This window comes from Suricata suricatta, chromosome 10 (assembly GCF_006229205.1).
Source record: "Suricata suricatta isolate VVHF042 chromosome 10, meerkat_22Aug2017_6uvM2_HiC, whole genome shotgun sequence".
Lineage (NCBI taxonomy): Eukaryota > Metazoa > Chordata > Mammalia > Carnivora > Herpestidae > Suricata > Suricata suricatta.
In genome coordinates this window covers 11,457,382-11,479,276 of record NC_043709.1, presented here as the reverse complement: position 1 = coordinate 11,479,276, position 21,895 = coordinate 11,457,382, and the positions used below count along the sequence as shown (strand labels likewise).

General features: G+C 53.7%; 2 protein-coding genes across 15 annotated transcripts in view; one reads left to right on the top strand and one right to left on the bottom strand.

Annotated features, from left to right (window-relative positions):
• The first annotated feature begins 243 nt into the window (after positions 1–243).
• Positions 244–9,479, top strand: APOL5 (apolipoprotein L5). The gene is given in 5 exon segments (XM_029955421.1): positions 244–293; positions 497–556; positions 2,943–3,175; positions 3,178–3,824; positions 9,354–9,479. Coding segments are annotated over 5 exon segments (1,116 nt in total).
• Positions 9,480–16,031: 6,552 nt separating this feature from the next.
• The window catches only part of RBFOX2 (RNA binding fox-1 homolog 2), a 275,300-nt gene continuing 269,436 nt past the window's right edge, over positions 16,032–21,895 (bottom strand). For all 14 annotated transcript variants that reach the window (XM_029953601.1, XM_029953603.1, XM_029953608.1 and 11 more), the window contains one exon: positions 16,032–21,502. In XM_029953601.1, the coding sequence (XP_029809461.1) occupies positions 21,448–21,502 (55 nt within the window). In that variant the 3' untranslated portion in view covers positions 16,032–21,447. The remainder of the gene's footprint in view (positions 21,503–21,895) is intronic.

The following is a 21,895-nucleotide window of genomic DNA, read 5'->3' as shown; positions in this document are numbered from 1 at the left end:
GGAAAGTAAATTAAAACCCTTTGGTGAGCACATTCCCGGGTGCCGAGGCACCGGCCTGTCCGTGGATGGACTCCTAGAAGCGAATTGGCTCGATTTTCCCCAGAGCGGCAACACTTGTCACATCCTGGCTCGTGTCACCAGAACGTCTGGGCCTCGAGACCCAACCTCCCAGGACTCTGTGCGCAGCCTTTTGCTGGACGTGCAGACTCCGTGGCGAAGCTTGCGGCGTTGGGCTCGTTCGTGATGGAGTCTGCGGCCCAACAGTGTCTCAACTTACTCTTGCCCAAGCGTCTGTAAGTTCTAGAAAGCGAGTTGCAAGGCTACTCCGAGCTCTCAAGTTGTGAAGTCTTCCTGAGCCGTGCAGAGCAGCGCCGCCTGCCCTTTTAGGATGGGGACGAGCCGTTCCACGCACCCTGACCTTGGCCCAGCCTCCCTCCACCGGGCGTCCCCCTCCTGCTCTTTAGACCCCACCTCACGGTGCCGGTTAATCCTGAAGCGGCTCAGAACAGACTTCGTCCCACGTGCTGCCGGCTGAGGAGCCCCACTCGGACCAAAGGTAATCAGGTCACTTGCACGGGGCTCGGGCAAAAGATGGTTTTCTCTTTCCCAGGGGAATAGGAGCCTTGACCAGCAGGTGAGGCCAACTGAGGCTTCTGGAAAACTGGAGTCCTGGGTTCTTACCCTAATTCCATCGCAAACTGAGTTGTCATGTAGGGAAGGTCACCTTGCCCTTGGGCCAGCGTTCTTCTCTGTGACTGAGGGAGCAAACGTGGCAGATGGCTGCTGTCCTCCTGTGGCCGCCTGCAGGGGACATCACGGGCCAATGTGGCATTTTTCTCAGAGCCTAGACGTGTGTCGAGATACTGTGAACGTGGTCTGGATGCCCTCCCAGTAATGGCAGGGGCATGGGTGCCTTGCTCTCTGTGGACAGGTGATCTGGGGAGCCTTCGAACCCCCTGTAGATCTAAGACAGGCTGGAGGGGGTGCTGAGCTCCAAGTGAACAGAGACGTCCCAAAGAAAACTCCAAGCAAGTCTTTTTTAAAAAATTTATTTTTATTTTAGTTTATGTGATCTGTTTTCCAGATTCTCTTCTTTGTTTTTTAAGTTTATTTATTTTGAAAGAGAGAACCAGTAGGGGACGGACAGAGAGAGAAGGAGACAGAGGATCCAAAGCAGGCTCTGTGCTGACAGCAGAGGACCTGACGCAGGGCTCGAACTCATGAACTATGAGATCATGCCTAGAGCCGAAGTCAGACGCTTAACCGACTGAGTCACCCAGGCGCCCCTGAGCAAGCCCTTTTTTAGAGAGTGACGTGGGGATGGGGAAGGACGTCCAAAGGCCCCTCCTGCTTCGCTGGGCAAGGGTCTACAGTGGGCTGGTCAACCCGAGGCAGCTGGCAGATTGTCAAGGGCCTCTTCCTGGAGGCCATGGGGCTGCTTGGTCTCTGCGTAGTTTTTCCATGAGCCCTGCCTTCGTTCCCAAACACCTGCTCTCCAGCATTACTTACGGCATTCCTGACACCATGCCCAATCTGTCATAGGTGCTCAAGTAAGAGATAGACAGGAACAGACCGAGGGGTCACACAGCCACCCTCTGTCCCATGCAGCAGGAAGCCGACTGCAGCAGCCCACGCTGTCCAGTGGTAGCCCCTGGGAGTCTCCCCATCCTATCAGATAAATTCACTCAAAGGCGATCTTCTCAAAGACCCTGCAGAACTCCGGTGTTCCAGGAGCTGGACCAAATGGATTCCATAGGAAAATTGACCGGTGGCAGACCTTTCTCCAAAGTCCAGGGAAAATTTGAATTAATGGAGAGAATTTTCTCAGTGGAACCTGTTTTTTCTTCCCCATCAATCTTTCTTAAGATCCCGTGATCCTCCTCCTTGCCTGTTCACGAGCAAACAGAGCAGAACTTCCGTGTCTGAGCGCGACCACGTTTCCCAAGCAAGGCAACACTGACGAGACGGAGAGTAAGCGCTCCTCTACGGAAGATATCACATTATAATCGGGGTCTCACTGGAGGTTCTCCCTCCTTTTTCTTTTTAAAAAATTTTTTCAATGTTTATTTTTGAGAGAGAGAGAGAGAGAGAGAGAGAGCGGGGAGTAGAGGGCAGAGAGAGGGAGACACAGAATCTGAACCAGGTTCCAGGCTGTCAGCACAGAGCCCGATGGGGGGCTCGAACCCACAAAACGCGAGATCATGATCTGAGCTGAAGTCGGACACTCAATCGATTGAGCCACCCAGGCGCACCTCCCTCCTCTTTCTTTGGAAGTGTGGGTTACTTGATTAATTTCCTGAAATAATTCTAATACATGCACACGATACAAAACTTAAAAGGAACAGAAGGGTGGACAGTAACAAGTAAATCTTTCTCGGAACCTTTTCCCAGCCTCCCGCTCTTTCCCCGGAAGCAACCCCAACCTCCAGGTAGATCCCCTTTTAACATAAGAAAAAGAAAATCAAGCCACCTCCTCTCTATCTAGGCTGCTAGGACTCTTACTTCCCTGGATAGCATTGCTCACAATCTGTTATATATGTCTACGTTATGTATGTATGCATATATATATGTATATGTATATTCATTAAGAAAAGATTACAGAAGTCAGTCAGTGCTTTCGGGGTTCATACTATTCACCCATCGGTCCCCATTGCGGGCAGAAGAGAGCTAGCTGTCCATGGGTGAACAGACTGGGAAGCCAGTCTGCACGTGCCACGCGCGATTGCTTGAACTTGTATCTCCTGCTAGAAACACACGGTCCCCTGAGGATTCTGGCCACAGAGAGGGACCCTCTGTCACATCACCCCCCACTTCAGCCTTGATTCTCAGGGCCCTGCTCCCCAAATGGGTTAGAGAACTCCGATCCCCAAATGGGTTGTAGCTTCCTGCTGCGCCTGCCCTTGAGTTGGAAAACTAACCATGTGATGTGAACCTGTCCACAGGGATGAGGCCAACCTGCTCTACTACATCCTGATAGAAGAGCTGACCCGGCACAAGGGAGCGTCCGTGCCGGGAAACCTATCGGAGGAGGAGAAGCTGTTTCTCTTCTGTTTCCCCTTGCACAAGTATAGGATGGAAAAGACTATCAAAGAACTGCACGCTATTGCCGACCAAGTGGACGAGACCCATAAGATGCTTGTCAAGACCAACCTGGTGGCCAGCTCCTCGGGCACCGTCTCGGCATCCTAAGCGTCTTGGGTTTGGCCCTGATGCCCGTGACAGTAGGGGGGAGTCTGACGCTCTCAACGGCGGCGCTGGGCCTGGGGGCGGCCACTGCTGTCACCAACATGTTGACGAGTGTCTTAGAAAATAGAAGCAACAGGGCAGCCAGAGAGCAAGCCAGCAGACTGGTGCCTCTGCAAACAACGGCGAAGGACAAAGCTTTGGAAGAAGCAAAGTTGTCTGAAATCAGCGTTGTGTGTGTTGATAGGTATGTCAGACTCTTCAAGAAGGTCAAGGAACTTCATGCCTACCAGATGGCCAAAGCCAACTCTGGCTTCGTGACGCAGGTCAACACGGCCATAAGCCGTCTCCCCTTCTGGAGGGTGGGAGGGCTGCAGAGAGCAGCCGAAGCCTCAGTCCTGTCCATGAGCAAAGGCGTCCGGGTGCTGGGTGCTGCCGGGGCTGGCTTGTCACTTTTGTATGACGTGCAGAACCTCCTGCAGAGTTGGAAGCATCTGGAGGAGGGGGCGAGGGCAGAGACGGCCGAGGAGCTGAGGGCCCTCGCCCAGAAACTGGAGCAGGAGCTGAGGCAGCTCACGAAGCGCTACAGGCAGACCGTCAAGGGGCAAGGCTGTCGGAGGAGTGCGTTCCAGAAGCAGGAGGTAGGGAGGGGGTGCGGAAGGCAGATGTGGTCCCCGTCTTCCTAGAGCTTCCCATGAAGGGGAATGCTGAGTAGACAGACGCATACACACACACATGATCACGACTGTCTTTTCTTCAGAGACAGGACTTTGCCCACACCCTTCAGCTAAATTAGGTCCCTCCGCTGCTTTCCAGAACCCTGCTGTTTTCTCTCAAGGCGCTGAGCGCATACGTTGGAAATCACAAAGTTCATGTAGGTATTCACCGTCTGTCTTCCCGTCCGGTGGACCCTCCGGGAGGGCAGGGGTGTGTCCCCAGTTTCCTGCAGCACTTGGCACGCCATGCCGGTGCCACAAACATGAGTTGGATGACATGAGGTGGCATTTCAAATGAGTTGGGAAAGGATTTTTATTTGAAGACTCTCTTATTTGGGGACATTAAATATCTAGCTGTAAAAACGGAAGTGAAAATCACTACTGGGAACATAAAGGAGAATTTCGATACTCCTCGTCAGTTTTACAGAGAGTATGGAATAAGGCTGGGCAGCAAGGCCACCCCGAGCACCTGGAGAGGAAAATACCAGCCTTTGCTGAAGGCAGGAGGCTCATGGATTCATCCCTTCATTTGACAGATTCGAATTTTTTTACATTTAATTTTGTTTTTTAATTTTAATTTTAGAGATAGAGTGTGAGCAGGGAAGGGAGAGAGAGAGAGAGAGAGAGAGAGAGAGAGAATTGCAAGCAGGCTCCACACCCAGCATGGAGTCCAACGCAGGGCTCGATCCCACAACCCTGGGATCATGACCTGAGTTGAAATCAAGAGTCAGACGCTCAACTGGCTGAGCCGCCCAGGCGCCCCCTTGACAGATTTTAGTCAGTTGAGGTCTGCGACAGGATCCAAGGGCTGAAGGGAGTGTTTCCAAGCTTGGCTGCATGTTGGAATCACCTAGGAAGTTTTGACAAATACGAATGAGCAGGTGAGCCCCGCTTGCTCCTAGGGTCTGAGATTTCCGACCTGGACGGGGGGTGGGTGTTACAGGAACCCCAGGTAATTCTGCCCTACAGCCAAGTTTGGGAAACTTTGCTTCAAGGTGTGAGATGTTCTTATTCTATTTTTACTCTTTGGGTACATATTCTAATATTTTTTTTGAGAGAGAGACAGAGAGAGCACGAGCAGGGGAGGGGCAGAGAGACAGGGAGACAGAGAATCCCAAGCAGGCGCCGTGCTGTCAGCAAAGAGCCCGAGGTGGGGTTTGAACTCACGAGGTGTAAGATCCTGACCTGAGTTGAAACCAAGAGTCAGATGCGTAACCGACTGAGCCCCTCAGGCGCCCCATATATTCTAGCTTCTTAATACCCAGCGGAAGATCTGGAGGTAAAACTGAGACACTAGGATTCGTAGTGTTAAGGGTCTTGCCTGGCTGCCCCCTTGCCTGTCATGAGGACAAGCGTAAGCCAGGTCACCATGAGAAAAGACACAGTCTCTGCTCTAATGGCCCTGGGGACCCAGCAGGGGGACAGATCCCAGATGAGCCACTAACAAGGAAGAGAGGCAAAAAGTACAACACAAGGGTTGTCACTCTGTCGTCAGGACTGAGGGAGACTACTGCTCATGTGCAGATCTGAGCTACGGCCCAGTGCCCTGGAAGGAAGAGTCAGAGATTTGCAAAAAGCTCTTTCTGAGAGAATGTTGTTCCTTCTTTGCAACAGAAGTTATAATCACGAAGACTTAGACACCGTTAACACGTTCCAACGTTAGGAGACTGGTCAGAGACAACCATTCATCCACTTGGGAGAATATGACGTAACTGTCAAAAGGGTGTTCGTGAGAGCCAGTCATTAGGTTAGCAAGGAAGATGTCAATTTTATCAGGTCAGGTGAGAAAAGCAGGCTGGAAACTGTACGACACTTCCTCGCCTCACATCTAACTGCGGGAAGCGCCGCAGGGTCCCGCGGCAGCCGTCTCTCTCTAGGGGGGACTGTGCTTACCCTTCCCTGCTCTTTGCCTTTCCGTAGCTGTCATAAATGCAAGGAGACACCCCACGGTCTCCCCTCACGCGTCACATTCACACTACGACCTTTGAACAGGTGTCCCACGAGGAAACTGGAGTCGAGAATGCACTTGCTCAGAGAGGGAGACACCTGCCCTTCCCTGTATCCAAGTAGAATATTCCATTCAACTTCTATGATGACCTTGTCCTTAAACATGCCCGACCCCAGCCCTTTGGGCGGCAGAGCTGAGGCTTGCATGGCTGCCCTCGAATAAACCCTTGATGCATCACCCACGTGTCCGTGACTGGCTTTGTTTGCTGTGTACGGTGTAGAGCTCGGACTTGGTTCCAGGTGTGTGTGGGCTTCCGCACACCCCTACAAGCGATTCCGCGACACCAGCAGGGGGCTGAGAATTTAGTTCAGTGCTGACACTGTCTGTCTCAAGAGACTCCATCACATTCCAAAGGGTAAGGTTCAGTCCCACAGGCCGGAAGCCAATCACGAGCCCGGGTGGCTGTCAATCAGAGGTTCCCGGAGCCCCTCCTTGGATTCTATTAATTTGCTACAGCGGCTCACAGAGCTTGGGGAAACCCATTTCCTCACAAGATTACTGATTGGTTACAAAGGAAATTAAAGACTATGAATGGACAACCAGATGAAGAGATAGAGATGGCGAGGGCCTGAACAAAGGAGCTTCTGTCCTAGCTGAAGTTTGGGGCCCGACACGGTGGCATGTGGAGGTGTTTTGGTCCCTCTGATTTGGAAGCTCACTGAATCATCTCCATTTTGGGGTTTTAGGGAGCCTGCATCACAGGGGCATGATTGTTTAACTCCTTGGCCATTGGTTGATTCAACCTTGAGCCCCTCTCCCCTCCCAGGAAATCAGTCTCTACTCACGGTTGGTTTCCCTGGCCACCAGCCCCCATCCTTAGGTGTTTCCCCAAGTCCACCTCCATTGGACATACCACATGCTGTGAATAACAAGGGACCCATTTCACCATTAAATCTTTGAAGTGTTTTCAGGAACTGAGGATGAGACCGAATATTAAAGCACAAGGTGTACCCATTGCTCTTACCACTCAGGAAATTCCAAGGGTTTAGGGAGTTGGAAGCCAGCAACTGTGGATGAAGACCAAATATATATGAAAAGTATATTTGGATCATCCGAATGAATGACCAAACGTATATACTGATTATAAATCACAGTATTGCTCCTAGGTAGTGTATAATCTGTTCATTCGTCCATCTTACCTATTCATCTGTCCATCCATCCATCCATCCATCCATCCATCCATCCATCCACCCATCTAGATAGTTACCGAACCTACCAAGTGAAAGGCATTTTTCTACACAGTGGGATAGAGCAGCGAACAAAACACATCCCCTCCTTCATGGGGTTTATATTCTCATGGTGGTGGTGGGAGAGGCAGACAAGAAACACAATAAATAAGGAAATTGTACAGTGTATTATAAGCTGATGGATGTTAGGGAGAAGGATAGATCTGGGAAGGAGGATGCAGGGTGTAAGGTGGGGCAAGAATGCAATTTAAAATTTTTTAAAAATGTTTTATTTTTGGTACAGAGAGAGACAGAGCATGAGCGGCGGAGGGGCAGAGAGAGGAGACACAGAACCGGAAGCAGGCTCCAGGCTCTGAGCTAGCTGTCAGCACAGAGCCTGACGTGGGGTTTGAACCCACAAACGTGAGATCTGACCTGAGCCGAAGTCGGAGGCTTAACCGACTGAGCCACCCAGGTGCCCCAACAATGCAATTTAAAAAATTTTTTTTAATGCTTTTTATTTATTTTTGAGAGACAGAGAGACAGTGCGATCAGAGGAGGGTCAGAAAGAGGTAGACACAGAGTCTGAAGCAGGCTCCAGGCTCTGAGCTAGCTGTCAGCACAGAGCCCTACGTGGGGCTCAAACCCATGAACTGAGAGATCATGGCCTGAGCTGAAGCTGGACGCTTAACCAGCTGAGCCACCCAGGCGCCCCAAGAATGCAATTTTAAATAAGATCATTGAGGAAAACCTCAGAGAGGATTTTACCTGAGCAAAGACATGAAGGTGGCAAGGGAGCCTGCCAACAAGATATCTGGGAGGAGAGGGACAACAAAGGTGAAGCGGCCGGCAGGGTCAGGGAGCCACAGGGTGCTGTGTGCCAGCAGCAGAGTAATGGCCTGGGGACCCAAAGGGAGGATAGGAGATGAGATCAGAGAGCCAGGCGGAGGCCAAAAGGTGCAGTGTCTCAGAAGCTATGGTAGGATTTTGGCACTTAGTGAAAACATTGGTAGGTTTCAAGCGGAAGGTGACATGATCTACCTTAGATTTTAACGGCATCCCTCTGGCTGCTCTGTGGGGAAGAGACCACAGGGGCAAGTCTGCCACGGGGAGACCAGTTAGCGAGTTACGGAGACAATCCTTGGGAGAGAAGATGGTGGCTTGAAGGGCTGTGGTGGCCATGGAGGTGGTGAGAGGTGTCAGGTTCTGGAGGGAGAGCCCACATTCGCTCGTGGACTGGATGTGTGGTGTGACAGAAGCCAAGGCGTGACCTGAACAGCTGATCGTGACCCGAAACAGGCCGTGGGGATGTGGGGCAAGATCAAGTTGCTCAGTTTGGACCTGTGAAGTTCGAGATCCCCACCAGACAAGCAGGTGCAGATGTTGAGTAGATGGCGAGACGTGTGTGTCTAGACTCAAGACGCTAGATCTCCAACAACCAACTGGTGAGAGATACAAATGTGTCAACAGATGATACTGAAAATCCCGAGAGTGAATCGGGTTCTCAACGATGTGAGTGCACGTAGGAAGGAGCAGATGCCGCGGTCAGTGCCGTGGGGCACCCTGGGGCTTGAGGAAGATGGGGAGCAGTGGCGGAGCCATCAAAGGAGACAGAGAAGGAGCAGCTACCGAGGTGGGACAGAAACCGGGAGTAGGGTGTCCAGGAAGTCATGTGAAGAAAGCTTCAAGGACAGAGAGGTTTGAGCCCTGATCTTATTTAGCAAAGTGGAGACCACCGGTGGCCACGACCAGAGCAGTGATGGCGGAGTGGCAGAGGATGCAAGCTTGACTGGGGAGGGCTTAAGAGAAGGAAGAAGGGAATTGGAGACTAAGTACAGACAAAGCTTTTGAGATTTTCTGGAGAAGCTTCCAGAAAAATGGGGCAATCACTGGGGGGTGAGGAAACAGGAAGTGGAAGACAAGAAAGGAAATAGCATTAAAAACTTTTTTTAATGTTTTATTTATTTTTGAGAGAGAGAGAGAGAGAGAGAGAGAACGAGCAGGGGAGGGTCAGAGAGAGAGGGAGACACAGAATCCGATGACAGACTCCAGGCTCTGAGCTGTCAGCACAGAGCCCAATGCAGGGCTCGAACCCACGCACCATGAGATCATGACCTGAGCCGAAGTCAGACACTTAACCGACTGAGTCACCCTGGCGCCCCGGAAATAGCTTTTCTTAAGATAGAAGAAATACTAACATGGTTCTGTGATGGTGGGGAGGACGCAATGACGCGGAGACGGTGGCGCCAATGCCCAGGGGCCGCTCCCTTACCCTTTCAGCTCCTGGCGCCCATGTTGGACTGCAAGCGGGGCCGGCGCCAGGCCTGCATGGCTTTACAGACCTGCCTGGACCTCTGGGCCCACTCCATCCTGTTTCCCCCTCACCTCTGGCCACATAGTTGGTAGAACACCGGGCAACTCAGCAATAAAATCGGATATATGACATTCGGTAGGTAAGTTCTCGTTTTTCACACATTTTTTATTTAAAATTTTTTAATGTTTATTTATTTTTGAGAAAGAGACAGAGTGTGAGTAGGAGAGGGGCAGAGAGAGCGGGAGACACAGAATCGAATGCAGGCTCCAGGCTCTGAGCTGTCAGCACAGAGCCCGATGCGGCGCTCGACCTGAAGAACTGCGAGATGATGACCTGAGCTGAAGTCAGACGTTGAACCGACTGAGCCACCCGGGCACCCCTGAGTGTCCTAATTAAACAGAGTCTCTGGATGGCTCAGTTGGTTAAGCGTCCGACTCTTGATTTCGGCTCAGATCATGATCTCACGGTTTGTGAGTGTGAGCCCTGCATTGGACCATGTGCTCACAGCACAGAGCCTGCTTGGGATTCCCTCTCTCCCTCCCTCTCTCTCTCTCTCTCTCTCCCCCTCCCTACTCTTTTTAAATAAATAGACATTTTTTAAAAAGTGTCCCAATTAGGAAAGGATGGCTCAGAGAGATGAAGTGACTTTCTCGAGGTGGTCCCACTAAGGGGCAGTCGGGCTGGGACGCGTACATGTCTGCGCTTGCAGGCTGGAGGCAGACAGTCTAACTTTGGCTAAAGGGGGCCAATTCTGACATCACTTACTTTTAAACATAATGTGGAGATTCCATGTTGTTTACAGGAGCGTGTGCACACCAAAGTTAGCATTTATATCCAGCCTGTACTTGGTGGGAGAATCTTCACATGCACTGGTCTCAACTCTTCCAGAGATTTCTGAAGCCTTGTGGTTTGTCTACGGCGAGAGTCAGCAAGTGATCACCTAGGGGCCAAACCTGGTTCATGACCTATTTTTGTAAATAAAGTTTTATTGAAGCACAGCCCCACCCATTTGTTTGTGGGGAGCCTCTGGTTGCTTCCGCTGCAATGGTGGACTTGAGCGGCTGTGACAGAGAGCGGGTCGTCTGCAACCCCACGGCCATTGAGGCACCTGGGGGGCTCAGTCGGTTAGGCGTCTGACTTCAGCTCAGGTCATGATCTCATGGTTCACAGGGTCAAGCCCCACATTGGGCTCTGTGCCGACAGAGCCTGGAGCCTGTTTCGGATTCAGTGTCTCCCTCTCTCTCCTGCCCCTCCCCCGCTCGTTGTCTCTCTCTCTCTCTCTCTCTCTCTCTCTCTCTCTCTCTCTGGGTGGCTCAGTCAGTTGAGCATCCATGGCTCAGGTCGTGATCTCGCCGTTTTGTGGGCTTGAACCCCGAGTTGGTTCCGTGCTGGCAGCGCAGGGGAGCATCCGGGTGGCTCAGTGGGTTAAGCATCTGATTTTTTTTTAATGTGTATTTTTGAGAGAGAGAGAGAGAGAGAGAGAGCGCAGAAGGAGCAGAGAGAGAGAGGGAGTCACAGAATCCGAAGCAGGCTCCAGGCTCTGAGCTGTCAGTACAGAGTCCGACTCAGGGCTCGAACTCATGAGCCACAAGATAATGACCTGAGCCGACGTCGGAAGCCTAACCCACGGAGCCACCCAGGCGCCCCACTATCTGACTCTTGATCTCGGCACAGGTCACGATCTCATGGGTTCATGAGTTCAAGCCCTGCGTCAGGCTCTGTACAGACTGTGCAGAGCCTGCTTGGGATTCTCTCTCCCTGTCTCTCTGTCCCTTCCCCACTCGCTATCTCTGTCTCTCTCAAAAGGAATAAATCAAGTTTAAAAAAGGAGAGAGATTCATCGATGTTATTTTTTAGAGGAGGTTTGAAGCAAAACTGAGTGGAAGCGCAGATTCCCGCATGCCTCCCTGCCCCAACCCACACAGGTGGGGTGGCTTTGGGACCGTGGAGGGACACACTGATGCCAGCCCTTCTGAGTGAGCTTCTCTGTGGTCCCTCGGGAAGACTCTGGAGGTCTCCGGCCCTTGAGGTGATGGCAGGGTCCTGACCAGGTAGCATGGCGGTTTCCTGCCAGGGCACCGGCCAGCCTCGCCCCCCCGCCCCCCCTGCCGTGTGCAGCCTGGCTTTGTAAATGGGGGCACCTCTCAGCTCTGCCTGAGAACCGCAGAGGGGGCCGAGAATGGGCCAGGCAGTTTCCAATCCTTGCGTCATTTTCCTGACGAGGCCCTGGGTGGGGCCAGGTTTGGAACCACCTGGTCCAAGTATCGGAACCATCAAGAAGGAGAAGGAACTTGGCTCCAAGGAGAAGTCAGAGCACTGGGGTGGGGGGCGCCCGAGGGTGCTGTCCTTGGCCCGGGGACCGGGCATTTGTCTAGGCCCGATTGTCACCTGAGGAGCTCATTCTGCTGTCAACACCAGGAACCAGCCTTTCGGTGTTGGGAGGACTCCACGGAGCACCTCGTCTACCTGAATGTTCTGGTCATGGAGACGCTGTGAGGCGGGCAGGCGGAGACTTGGCCAAGGGCACACGGCTGGCTCCGGCCGAGAGAAACAGACGCCTGGCTGGTTCTCCTTGCTCTTGTGTCTTCTCTTCAAACCAATAAAATGATGACCTCAGTCGCCATCATGATAGCCATTGGCCATTTGGGTTCGTGGGGCCGAGGGCACCGTCCGAGCCCCTCTCAGTGGAGACACAGGGACAGGAGCCCGAGGCTGGGAGCCACCTCTCTGACCTTCGTCTCTGAGTCATCTCATGTTTCATGGGAGATCTCTGGGGAGTGCCCACGCCCGTCGCGTCCGGGCTGTGTGTTCCAGACCCCGTCTCTGTGGCAGCTTCGGTTCCGTTGGGAGACAGTGCCCAGCGAGGCGGCAGAAATCAGATGTGACTGATGGCTCTCTGTCCCCCGGAGCTCAGTCTGCTGGGAGGAAAGGCAGGAGCACAGTCCCCAGCTGAAGGTCCAGCGTCCCCAGGCGTGGTCTTCAGGTGGTGGCAGTGGATGTCTGCGTCACCCGCGCCTGTGCGGCTAGTGGGTGCAGCAGGCGTGGGCTGAGCGGGGCTCAAAGAAAATCTTAGTTAAAGTCTGTCAAGCAGAAAGAAGGAAGGGGGTGTGAGGGGGTCAACTCAACAAAATCAAATGTGTAAAGAGCACATGATGTGGGGCGCCTGGGGGGCTCAGTTGGTTGAGTGTCTGATCTTAGCTCATGATCTCATGGCTCGTGGGTTCAAGCTCCGAGTTGGGCTCTGTGCTGACAGCATGGAGCCTGCTTGGGATTCTCTCTCCCTCTCTCTCTGCTCCTCCCTGAACTAAAAAAAAAAACTTTAAAAAAGGTGACTTTTTAGAAAATGTTTATGTTTGAGAGAGAGAGAGTGAGAGAGAGAGAGCAAGTGGGGGAGGTGCAGAGAGGGAGACACAGAATCCGAAGCAGGCTCCAGGCTCTGAGCTGTCAGCACAGAGCCCAATGCGGGGCTCGAACCCACGACTGTTGAGATCATGACCTGAGCCTAAATCGGATGCTTAGCTGACCGAGCCACCGAGGTGTCTAAAGAGATGACATTTGATCTGAGCTTCATAAGCTGAGGACAAGTTCTTTCAGCCTGAGAAGAGGGGCAAAGGCAATAGGAGAAGGAGGCCCTGGAGGGCAGTCCCCGGGCAGCAGAGCTGGGAGGGCACAGGAGCCAGTGGGCAAGGGGGCCTGAGCTTGGGGCGTGGAGGCTTGAATGCCATGTTAAGGAATTTGGATTTTAGACTCTGGTGGGAATTTCTCAATGATTTTGAGGCAAGGGATGATGTGGCCACATTTATCTTAGAAGGAGACTCCGGGCCCCTGCGTAGAGGGCTGGCAGGCCGGGAGACGAAGGTTCTGGAGCAGCAGTCTGGCCATTCTTCCTTCTTCACCAGTGGCTGTGCAGGGCGCTGGCCACACAGCCAGCCGGGCCCTGGGACGCAGCGGTGCGTGAGGCCGCCTCCTTCTCTCCCAGCGCTTACCTCCTAGGACCAGAATCTGATGGAAGGAGTGAGGATCATAAAGGCAGACGCGCCGGTGAACCAGCTGACCTGAGATGATTTCGGAATGGTTAAGGGCTCAAGGGAGGTCAGACGGTGCCGGGGCGGACAGGCTCGCTCCCGTTGGCCGGGCACGGAGAGGGAGGGGCAGGATTTAACCACAGAGAAGGACGGGAGCTGGGGACATTAGACGGACCGAGCTTGGCTGAGGGGGAGGAGGCCGGCCAGCGTGGCAGAGGGCGAGAGGAGAGGCCGCAGGTGGGTCCGGGCCACCGGGTGGTGCCGGGACCAGGGGTGGTGGCGCTGCTGGTCGGGCACTGGGCTCAGTGAGAGGGGGCAGCATGGCAGTGAAGACAGAGAACCTGCAGGCACCCGAGCCAAACGTGGGGGCACCTCCTCTGAGCAGGACTTTCCACTCATTCTTTTCTCCTTTGGGTTTAACTTGATGATTGCCAACCTCTGTTCTGCTCACTGACTGAGGGAGCACAAGGTTTTGGGTGGTGAGATGTTCATGGTGTGGGACTTTGGGGGCGGGGTGTCGGACTTCAGGGAGTGCCTGTCGCCTGCAGAGAGAGGAAACTGACGGCAAGAGTTTTGGGGAGTGGAGGGGTCCAGGGACACGGAGGCTTGCAGGCTGGTGGAGGAAGAGGACCCTACAAAAGGCACGGGGACAGCCAGGGGCAGAGGCAGCTGGCTCTTGGACTTCTGCAGGCGTTTGTTTCTTTTTGAAATATTTATTTATTATTGGGAAAGCACAAGCAGGCTCGGGGCAGAGAGAGGGGACAGAGAAGCGGGCTTGGGGCTCAAACTCATGAACTGCGAGATCACGCCCTGAGCCAGTCCGATGCTCAACCGACTAATCTCCCCGGGTGCCCCTCTGCAGGGGCTTCTACAAGAGATGCGCCAGAAATGCCAGAGCTCAGAGGTCAAAGGGCACGGGCCTGGGGCCACGCCAGGTGCGCTTGGATCCTGTTCTGCCCTGGTGACTCAGGGCAAAAACTAGGTCCCGTCTCTGCTCTGCAGCTTCCTCATCTTAGGGGAGTGACTGACACACGTCAGGTCTGGGCTCTGCCTTCTGCCTCCTTGGAGGCTGGCCCGTTCCCGTGTCCGGCTTTCTGTCACCAACACGACTGGGACAGAGTCAGAGGGCTTTCGTGCTCCAGGCACAGGGGGCGGCGGGAGCAACAGCGTCCCTGAGTCCCGTGGGCGGGGAGGGAGAGGTGATGGGAGCCCGGATGGAAGCCCAAGGTCTACACTGCAGCTGAATCACGCGGAGGATCTCCCTCTCACTTAGCTTGTTCTTTGTCCTGGAGGACACCTCATTCCCGAAGGCTGCTTGCTGCAAACACCCCGAGCGATGGCCTGGGAGCAGAGCCGGTAGGACTCTGCCCACGTGGGGTACTCAGCGAGAAGGGAGGGGGCACCGGGAGACCCTGAGGGCCAGCCTCAGGGCTGCGGGAAAGATGAAGATAAAACGTGCTCTCAAGTGTGACTGTCATTACTTGGGGTATCAAAGGAGGGGAAGGCAGGGTCGAAACTGTGTCTCACTTCTTGCAACCCCTGCCCCAACGGACTGAGTGCTCCCACGTGCCGGGCGCCGGCCATCCCGACCCCCAGGTGCTCAGACCGTGTGGGGAGCGAGCAGGGGGTGCTCTGGGCGGAAGGGCCGTGTCGGTAACAGGCGGCTCGACAGAGACCAGGCCGGTGGTGGTGGCCGCCGGGCTAACGGATGGAGACGGTGGAGACGGGGACAGCTCTGGAGAGGAGCTTGCACAGTGGCAGCAGAGACAGACCTCACCCCCATGGTGGCCGTGCAGGGCCAAGGGCTGCAGTGCTGAGTGTGACCAGGGAGGCGGCGACCCACTGGCTGTCACCTTGGCTGCCTCAGGTCCTAGAGGGAGAAATCTGCCCAAAGCAGGGTGAAGGGCCCGTCACTGGTGTCAGCGGGAAGAAATCTATTCGAGTGTGTCGTGTAGGAGAGGGCCTGGGAACTTGCAGAATTTTAAAACTCTGTTAAAGTAAGTAGGTTTAACTGCCAGAGGGACTACCGAGAGGAAATGAAAGGCTGACCTTGCAGGAGGGCACGATGAAGCAAGGTCCCCAGAAGGATGGGGTGCAGAGCACAGGGGTGGGGGCAGCTCCTGAGGAGGAGGAGGTCTCTGGAGGAGAGGTAGGGAGAGAAGGGGCGAGAATGCGGGTAGGTGTCTGGCAGCAAAGCCTTCATTCAGGGAGACAGTGATGGCCTCCACCTCCTCTGTGAAATAGGAAGCAAGGTGACCGGAGAGCCCAGTGAAGGGCTTGTGGAGAATTCTGGAGCCTGGGGGAGGGGGAAGCCAGCACAGGGGGGGGGCAGGTGAGGAGGTCTGGGCAGGAGAGAGAATAGCCAGCAGGACCCCACGGGAAGGAGAGTGCACAGGAGCCAGGGGGACCCGGTGACAGGGGCAGTGAGGCAGGAAGGTCAAGGGGCCAGACAGGGAGGGGGCAGCGAGGGGTCCAGGAGGCCCAAGGGCTGAAAGGAGGTCAGATGCCGCCCCCACCAAGAAAGTGCCCTGCTGCGTCCTTTCTCCTGCCTCCGAAGGAGTCAAATCCAAGGGGAAGAGGCCAACGGAGACCCCCGCATCTACGCACACAAGCCAGGAGTGGTGTTTCTCTCTTTTATTTAAAAACAGTGCTTCATTACCATTTGCAAAGGCAGAGGCAGCGCTCCTCCTTTGCTTAGAGTTTATAAAAGCCAGCAACATGATCAATAATTTATACACATGGATAGTAATACAAAAAAATAAGGAATAAAAGCTAAAGATCTAACTACTCCGACCTTCACAATTCCAGCTACTTGATAATAATAGGAGAAACCCAATGAATACTGTATGGTCTGAAAGCTACTATACAATATGATTCTTAACGAGAAGGGGAGGGAGTCAGAGGCTGTCACAAAGCCCTGGGGTGCTTCTCTGGAGTGCGCAGAAAACCAGGACCCTGGGCAAGCAGCTCGGGTGTCCTTGGGAGTGACTCTGGGGGTGGGGGTGGGGGTGGGGAGAGAAGGCCAGGTGGTCAGTTATACAAGCATCCCATGTGACGCCCCCGTGCCCCAAAGGTACCTGTTTTGCCATGGCAATGGGAGGGGGCCGGAGAAGCTGCATGTGGAGTGTCGGGATGGTCCAGTCCCTGCCATGGGGGGTGGGGAGGAGAGGAGAGGTTCGGTGGCGTTTTCAGCCTTGCAAAGATTTGGACTGAAAGGCTCAGAGACGCAGGTCGGTCTGCCCGTAGGGGACGAGCCAACCGCGCTGGCTCTCTGAGCACTTGAGCCCTAGCTTACGTGTGTCAGCCCCAGGTTTGCTCCCGCTATTCACAAGCAGAATTAGAAACACAAGAAAAAAACCCCAAAACAAAACAATTCATATCCCTTAGGGAAAAAAAAGGATCAATTCATCACTCGATATATAATACAGCCAAAACGAGCTGCCGAAAACCTGCACACACGCGCACGCGCACACACACACAAATACTGTGAACAGAAAAATACAAGAAAATGGCTAAGCTGGGAGTCTCAACGGCGTAGAGACATTGCTTAAAGCACTTATCAGTCTCCAGAAAAACCAAACCGAAAGTCATTAAAAAAAAAAAATTCAAAAACGATTGTACCCCCTGGAAATCTGGCGTGGGTCACTGGGGCCGGGGTGGGGAGAGGAAGGAGGATCGATGTTCCCTTTTTGCTTGGCGGGGTGACCGAGCCTTCCCCACACCGGCGTGTGAGTGACCCCCGTGACCGCCAGCCGGAGCGGACACGGAGCCCCTCCCCCCACCCCCGCCGGCAGTCTCCTTAAAGGCAAGGTTTGCGTTTTGGCTGATGAGCGGTTCCCTCGGTTACCAATCCCTGCCGACCAGCACCACCAATGGCTGAATTGATCTACCGTTTTCCTGAGTAAACTGTAACTGGCTACAGTTCCGGTAACGTGGAGAAGAAGTCGGCTGCCGCAGCCAACTTCGGTACCCGAGGAGTCCCCTCCGCCCTGGGCTCCTCGTTCCTGGTACACCTGATTCAGGAACTGGAGACCTCGCTGGAGTCCGGCCTGCGAGCCTTATTTTCAAGACGGGTGCCAGGGACTCGACTGCACTCACTGAACCAGAGGGCACGGGCTGGCTTAGGACACCCAGAGCCTACTCAGAGAGGGCCCTGCTTCCCGCTCTAGCTCTCGGATGGCTATTGCCTGGTTGATCAGTAAAGCAAGTATGAAGGAAGTACATGGGAAAAGGGAAAGGGAGGGAAAAAGAGGTTTGTGGACAGTAGCATTACAAAAAAAAGAAAAAAAAAAAAGAAAAAGTTTGATGTAGCAGAGAGTCAAGTGTCACTGGTGTATACTACAAATGGCCAGACATTTTCAAGAGCATGACAAAATAAAAACACAAATTTACGTCTGATGTTCACCTTGCCCACTATTTTTTTTCCTATAACAGTGCAAACAGGTAACTTATGCTCTTTAAAACACCACTACCCCTTCCCCTTCCCCCCTCCCCCAAAGTCCCTTTCTTCCTATCATCTGGGGGAAAAAAGTCTGTGATTCTGCAAATGTTACTGTGCTAGAGGCTGCGAGCAGTAGAGGCTGGACTGGGGGGGGGGGGGGCGCGGGGAGGGCACAGTCCCCTGCCCCCATCCTGGCCGTTGTGCCTTCCGGATGGGCCCCGGCTCGGTCCTGCGTTCCTGCCCGAGGAAAGGGGGGTGATCAAGGACTTCTTGCAGGGCCTCAGGGTGGCTTCCATCCCGGGCTTCCCCCCCACCTCCGGTCTGGAAGCTAAGTGGCTGGTGACGGGGCTGGGGACTCACCCACTTGTCTGCTAGGAAAGTATGACCTAAAGTAAGAGCGGTCAGCCTCTAGTTCTACTTCGGGGGAAAAGCTGCTGTTATTGGTTCTGCGGAATATTTCCACTTGCTCCCCTGAAACTAGGAGCCCCGGTCCCCTTCTTTTTCAAGGAAGAACACTGGCTCGGTCCCACCTGTGGCTGTTGGAGGACGGTGGTGATGGCAAGCTCGTAAAACCTGAGAGCCTTAAAAACGATGGGTCGCAAGGGCTGGCCCGGGTCCAAGGGAACTGAACCACGGAACCCACGGGATTCCGGAAAAGACCTCCGGGCAGCTCTCTGGGCTGAAAGGGAGACTGAGAGGTTTGCACTAGGGGTCTCCTGCAAGGAGCCCCGTTCTCCAGCAGCGAGACGCTGGGTACAGAAGTCCACGCTGGAGCTCGGCAAAGCCGTGGCGGTCACTCGCGTGCTGCCATACAGCACCGGGGACATTTCCGGATTATCACGCGGGCATCTCCCACGAACCCCAAGACGCCAGACTCTCTCCCGGCTCGGCTGCTCGGTCCAGTGGGGACCAGAGGCAGGAGCAGACAGGCACGGGCGCCCTGGGGAACCTGCCTCCGAGGAGGCTGGCCGTTCGGAGTCTCAAAGTTCCAGAGGTGCCGGGGGAGGGTGCCTGCGTCTCCGTGCGGGCGCCGAGGGGCAGAGGCCCCTTGGGCGAAAGCAGAAGTCTGCTCGGCCCTCCTTAGGGCAGGGAGCCCGAGGAAGGCACGCCGGAGCCGTCCCGGACACGCACCCAGGGCCTGTCCCCGAGGCCCCGGCCGAACGACACGCACGACGGGGACCCCAAGCTTGCGCTTCTGGCTCTTTGGGCAGGGCGGTGGGAGCTGCCTTCCCTCCCCCTCCCACCATCCTGTCTCCTCGGACACAAGAGGAGAAAACGGCTAAGCCCGTCCCCTTGTTCCTCTCTCCTGCGACAGTGTCGGCCATTTAAAATGTGGCCTGGTCTCCACTGAGCAGCGGCTTGCCATTTTCCTCAGTGGCCCCTAGGATTTAAACAGGACGTGAAATTTCTCTCTCTTTAGTCAGGAAAAGCTCTCCCTCAAAACAAAAGCAAAGGAAAATGAAAAAAAAAAATCCTCCCTGCCCCCGTTCTCAAGAACCGTGACAGACCTGCACCTCACTCCCCTTCCTCTAACTAAAATATTTACATACACACAACTAAAATGGTCTTAACGGCAACGGACCACACTTTGGCTTGGGGTGGAGATCCCTTAAAAGTGGCCAACGGCCCAGGCAGGTTGGCGGCCCCTGTCCCATACACTGCTCTCCAGCATCAGTTAGGACTGCATCGAGGCCGCTGTCTCCCTCGATGTCTCCCCCAGCAATGAGGAGAGGGGCCTTCCGAAGGGGGGAGGACATCTCCCCTCCAAAGATGGGTGCTCTACACGACAGGCTGGTCCCTCCCGGACAGATCGCTCTGCTTACAAAGGATGCTCGATGCTGTCACGTGTCAGTCATTTTAATTCAGGGACATGAATAATTATCAGCCAGAACATGTGTGGAGGCAGGAGTAAAAACAAAAACAAAAACAACGAAACAAATGGAAAACAAACCCATACCAAAGCTGAAGTTCCGTGTCTCTGAATCACTCCCTTTAGCAGCTGTCCCTTGGGTGAGAGGTCACCCTAGTACCAATGTGAATAGACCAGGGAGCCAAACAGAACGTGCTTTCCTAGTTCCTAACGCCTTCACTTGGGAAATGACGCAGGGCCCTTGCCGTTACCATTACGAGCTAGAAGAGAACCCCCTCCCCCTTCCCTTGCTTATCTAGAAAATCAAACCGCGGAGCTACTGCAGGACCCTTTCTGGCAACACCTAAGGTCCGCCATGTCGGACCCTCCTTCCGGTATGGGAGGGGGCCACCTCAGGGGCTCTGGAGTTTCTGTCCCGTCCTGTAGTGTAGGTGTATAGGCCAAGTGCACGGGTGCTCAGCTGGGTGTCTTTGGAGGAGGAGAAGCCGAGCGCAAGGGCCACCACGAGAGCTCAAGACCATGGACAGAGAAGCGGCTCACAGAGGCTCCCGGAGCTGGAAATTCCTATGGCTTTGGAGCTAGTACAAAGTGCCTCTGCCTGCCCTTGCGCACCCGGTCCCCGCAAACTTCCAGGGACAGCTGGCCCGGGACTCGGTCTTTTGCTGCCAGTTTTCGTATTTCTACCTTGCACTGCCGTCCTGACATAGGAGAAAGAACAGGAACATCAGATGCCTGCCAGACACTGTCCGATGCCCCTTCTCTCTTCCTTACTAGACAGTACTGCCTCCCAAGACTTAGTACTTTTAACCCTCAAGCCGGGAAATCTGGTCGCTGGCTATTTAATTCTCCTGTCCCTGGGTCCTAAATTCCCTTACTCTTGGGGGCTTGGGAGCAGGGAGTTCATGAAAGGACAGAGGAGCTAAGCCGTGGTTCAGAGAAAGGAGAAGAGGCGCGGTAGGAATGCTAGGATCTCAAGAAAGAAAAGAATGATCTTTTTCACGCTCCAGAGTTCATTCTGAGCCCGGTTTCCTAGTGAGGTGTTTATTGTCCACAGTCTGGGAGCATGTTTGGAAACAGAAAGACCGTACTTCCAAACACTCTGCCGCCTGTCTCGGGCCGTGCAGGTAAGATGATTGTGAGAAGGATGGAGAAGACAGGAGGGAAGGGGAGAGGAGAGTGGCTTTCTAATCCTCCCGCCCTGCAAGCACACGTTCCTGTCACCGCTCAGAGACCAGAGACTCAGAAGACTGGAAGCGCATCCTGTCGCAGAAAGAGCTCCACTCTGGCTTGTCCCCAGGCACTCAGCACCGGATACACTTTGGTAGCTGTGTCTGCTGATTTCCGATCACATGCATTTATCAGCGCCTACGGTCCCTCCTTCCTCACGAACTGCCTCTTCCGTGATTGACAGAATGAGCTAGCACGGACATACAGACATGGAAATGCATTATTTTTTTTTTTTTACCACAGTTAAAAAAAAAAAAAGGAAAAAAAAAGAAAAAAAATGCACAATCTTTGGAACAAAAGAATTAAAGGCAGAAATTTAAAGGAAAAATACATATTCAAAGAACATAGTGAGGTATAAAAAAGTATTCTCTCTTTTTTTGTGTTTTTTTTTTTTGTTTGTTTGTTTTTCCTCTTCATCTTGCTATAGAGTTCCTCTACTAGTAAATATTGCAATAGCCAGGCCTCATGAACTGGGGGGCTGTCCCGTTTGCGGGGTCTCACGTCACTTCAGTAGGGGGCAAATCGGCTGTAGCCACCTCGGTACAAACTCGCCTGCAGTAATTGAAGACATAAAAATAATTAAAAGGTTGATGAGAGAAACAGTAAAGGTGAAGGGCAGTGTCCTGAAAAGGGAGTTGGGCAAATTGCTTCTTCAGAAGCTTCAAAGCAACTGGTAGGATGTGACCTTGGGTGGTGACATTAGGAACCAACTTCTTCCTCCAAGGGGCTCAAACCAGAGCCCAAGACACTCGCTGCAGACCCGATGTTCTCGAGAAGAGGACGTGACAACACTGCACTTAATTATTTACGTGAATCAGCGTCCAAAGGAAACCCCGTAGAGTTTAAAACCAGGTCTGTAAATAATTTGATGTTCAAAATTTAGCACGAGTTTGTTCACTTGGACGACGTCATCACAGTCGCGACCTAAGGCACAGAGCTGATCTC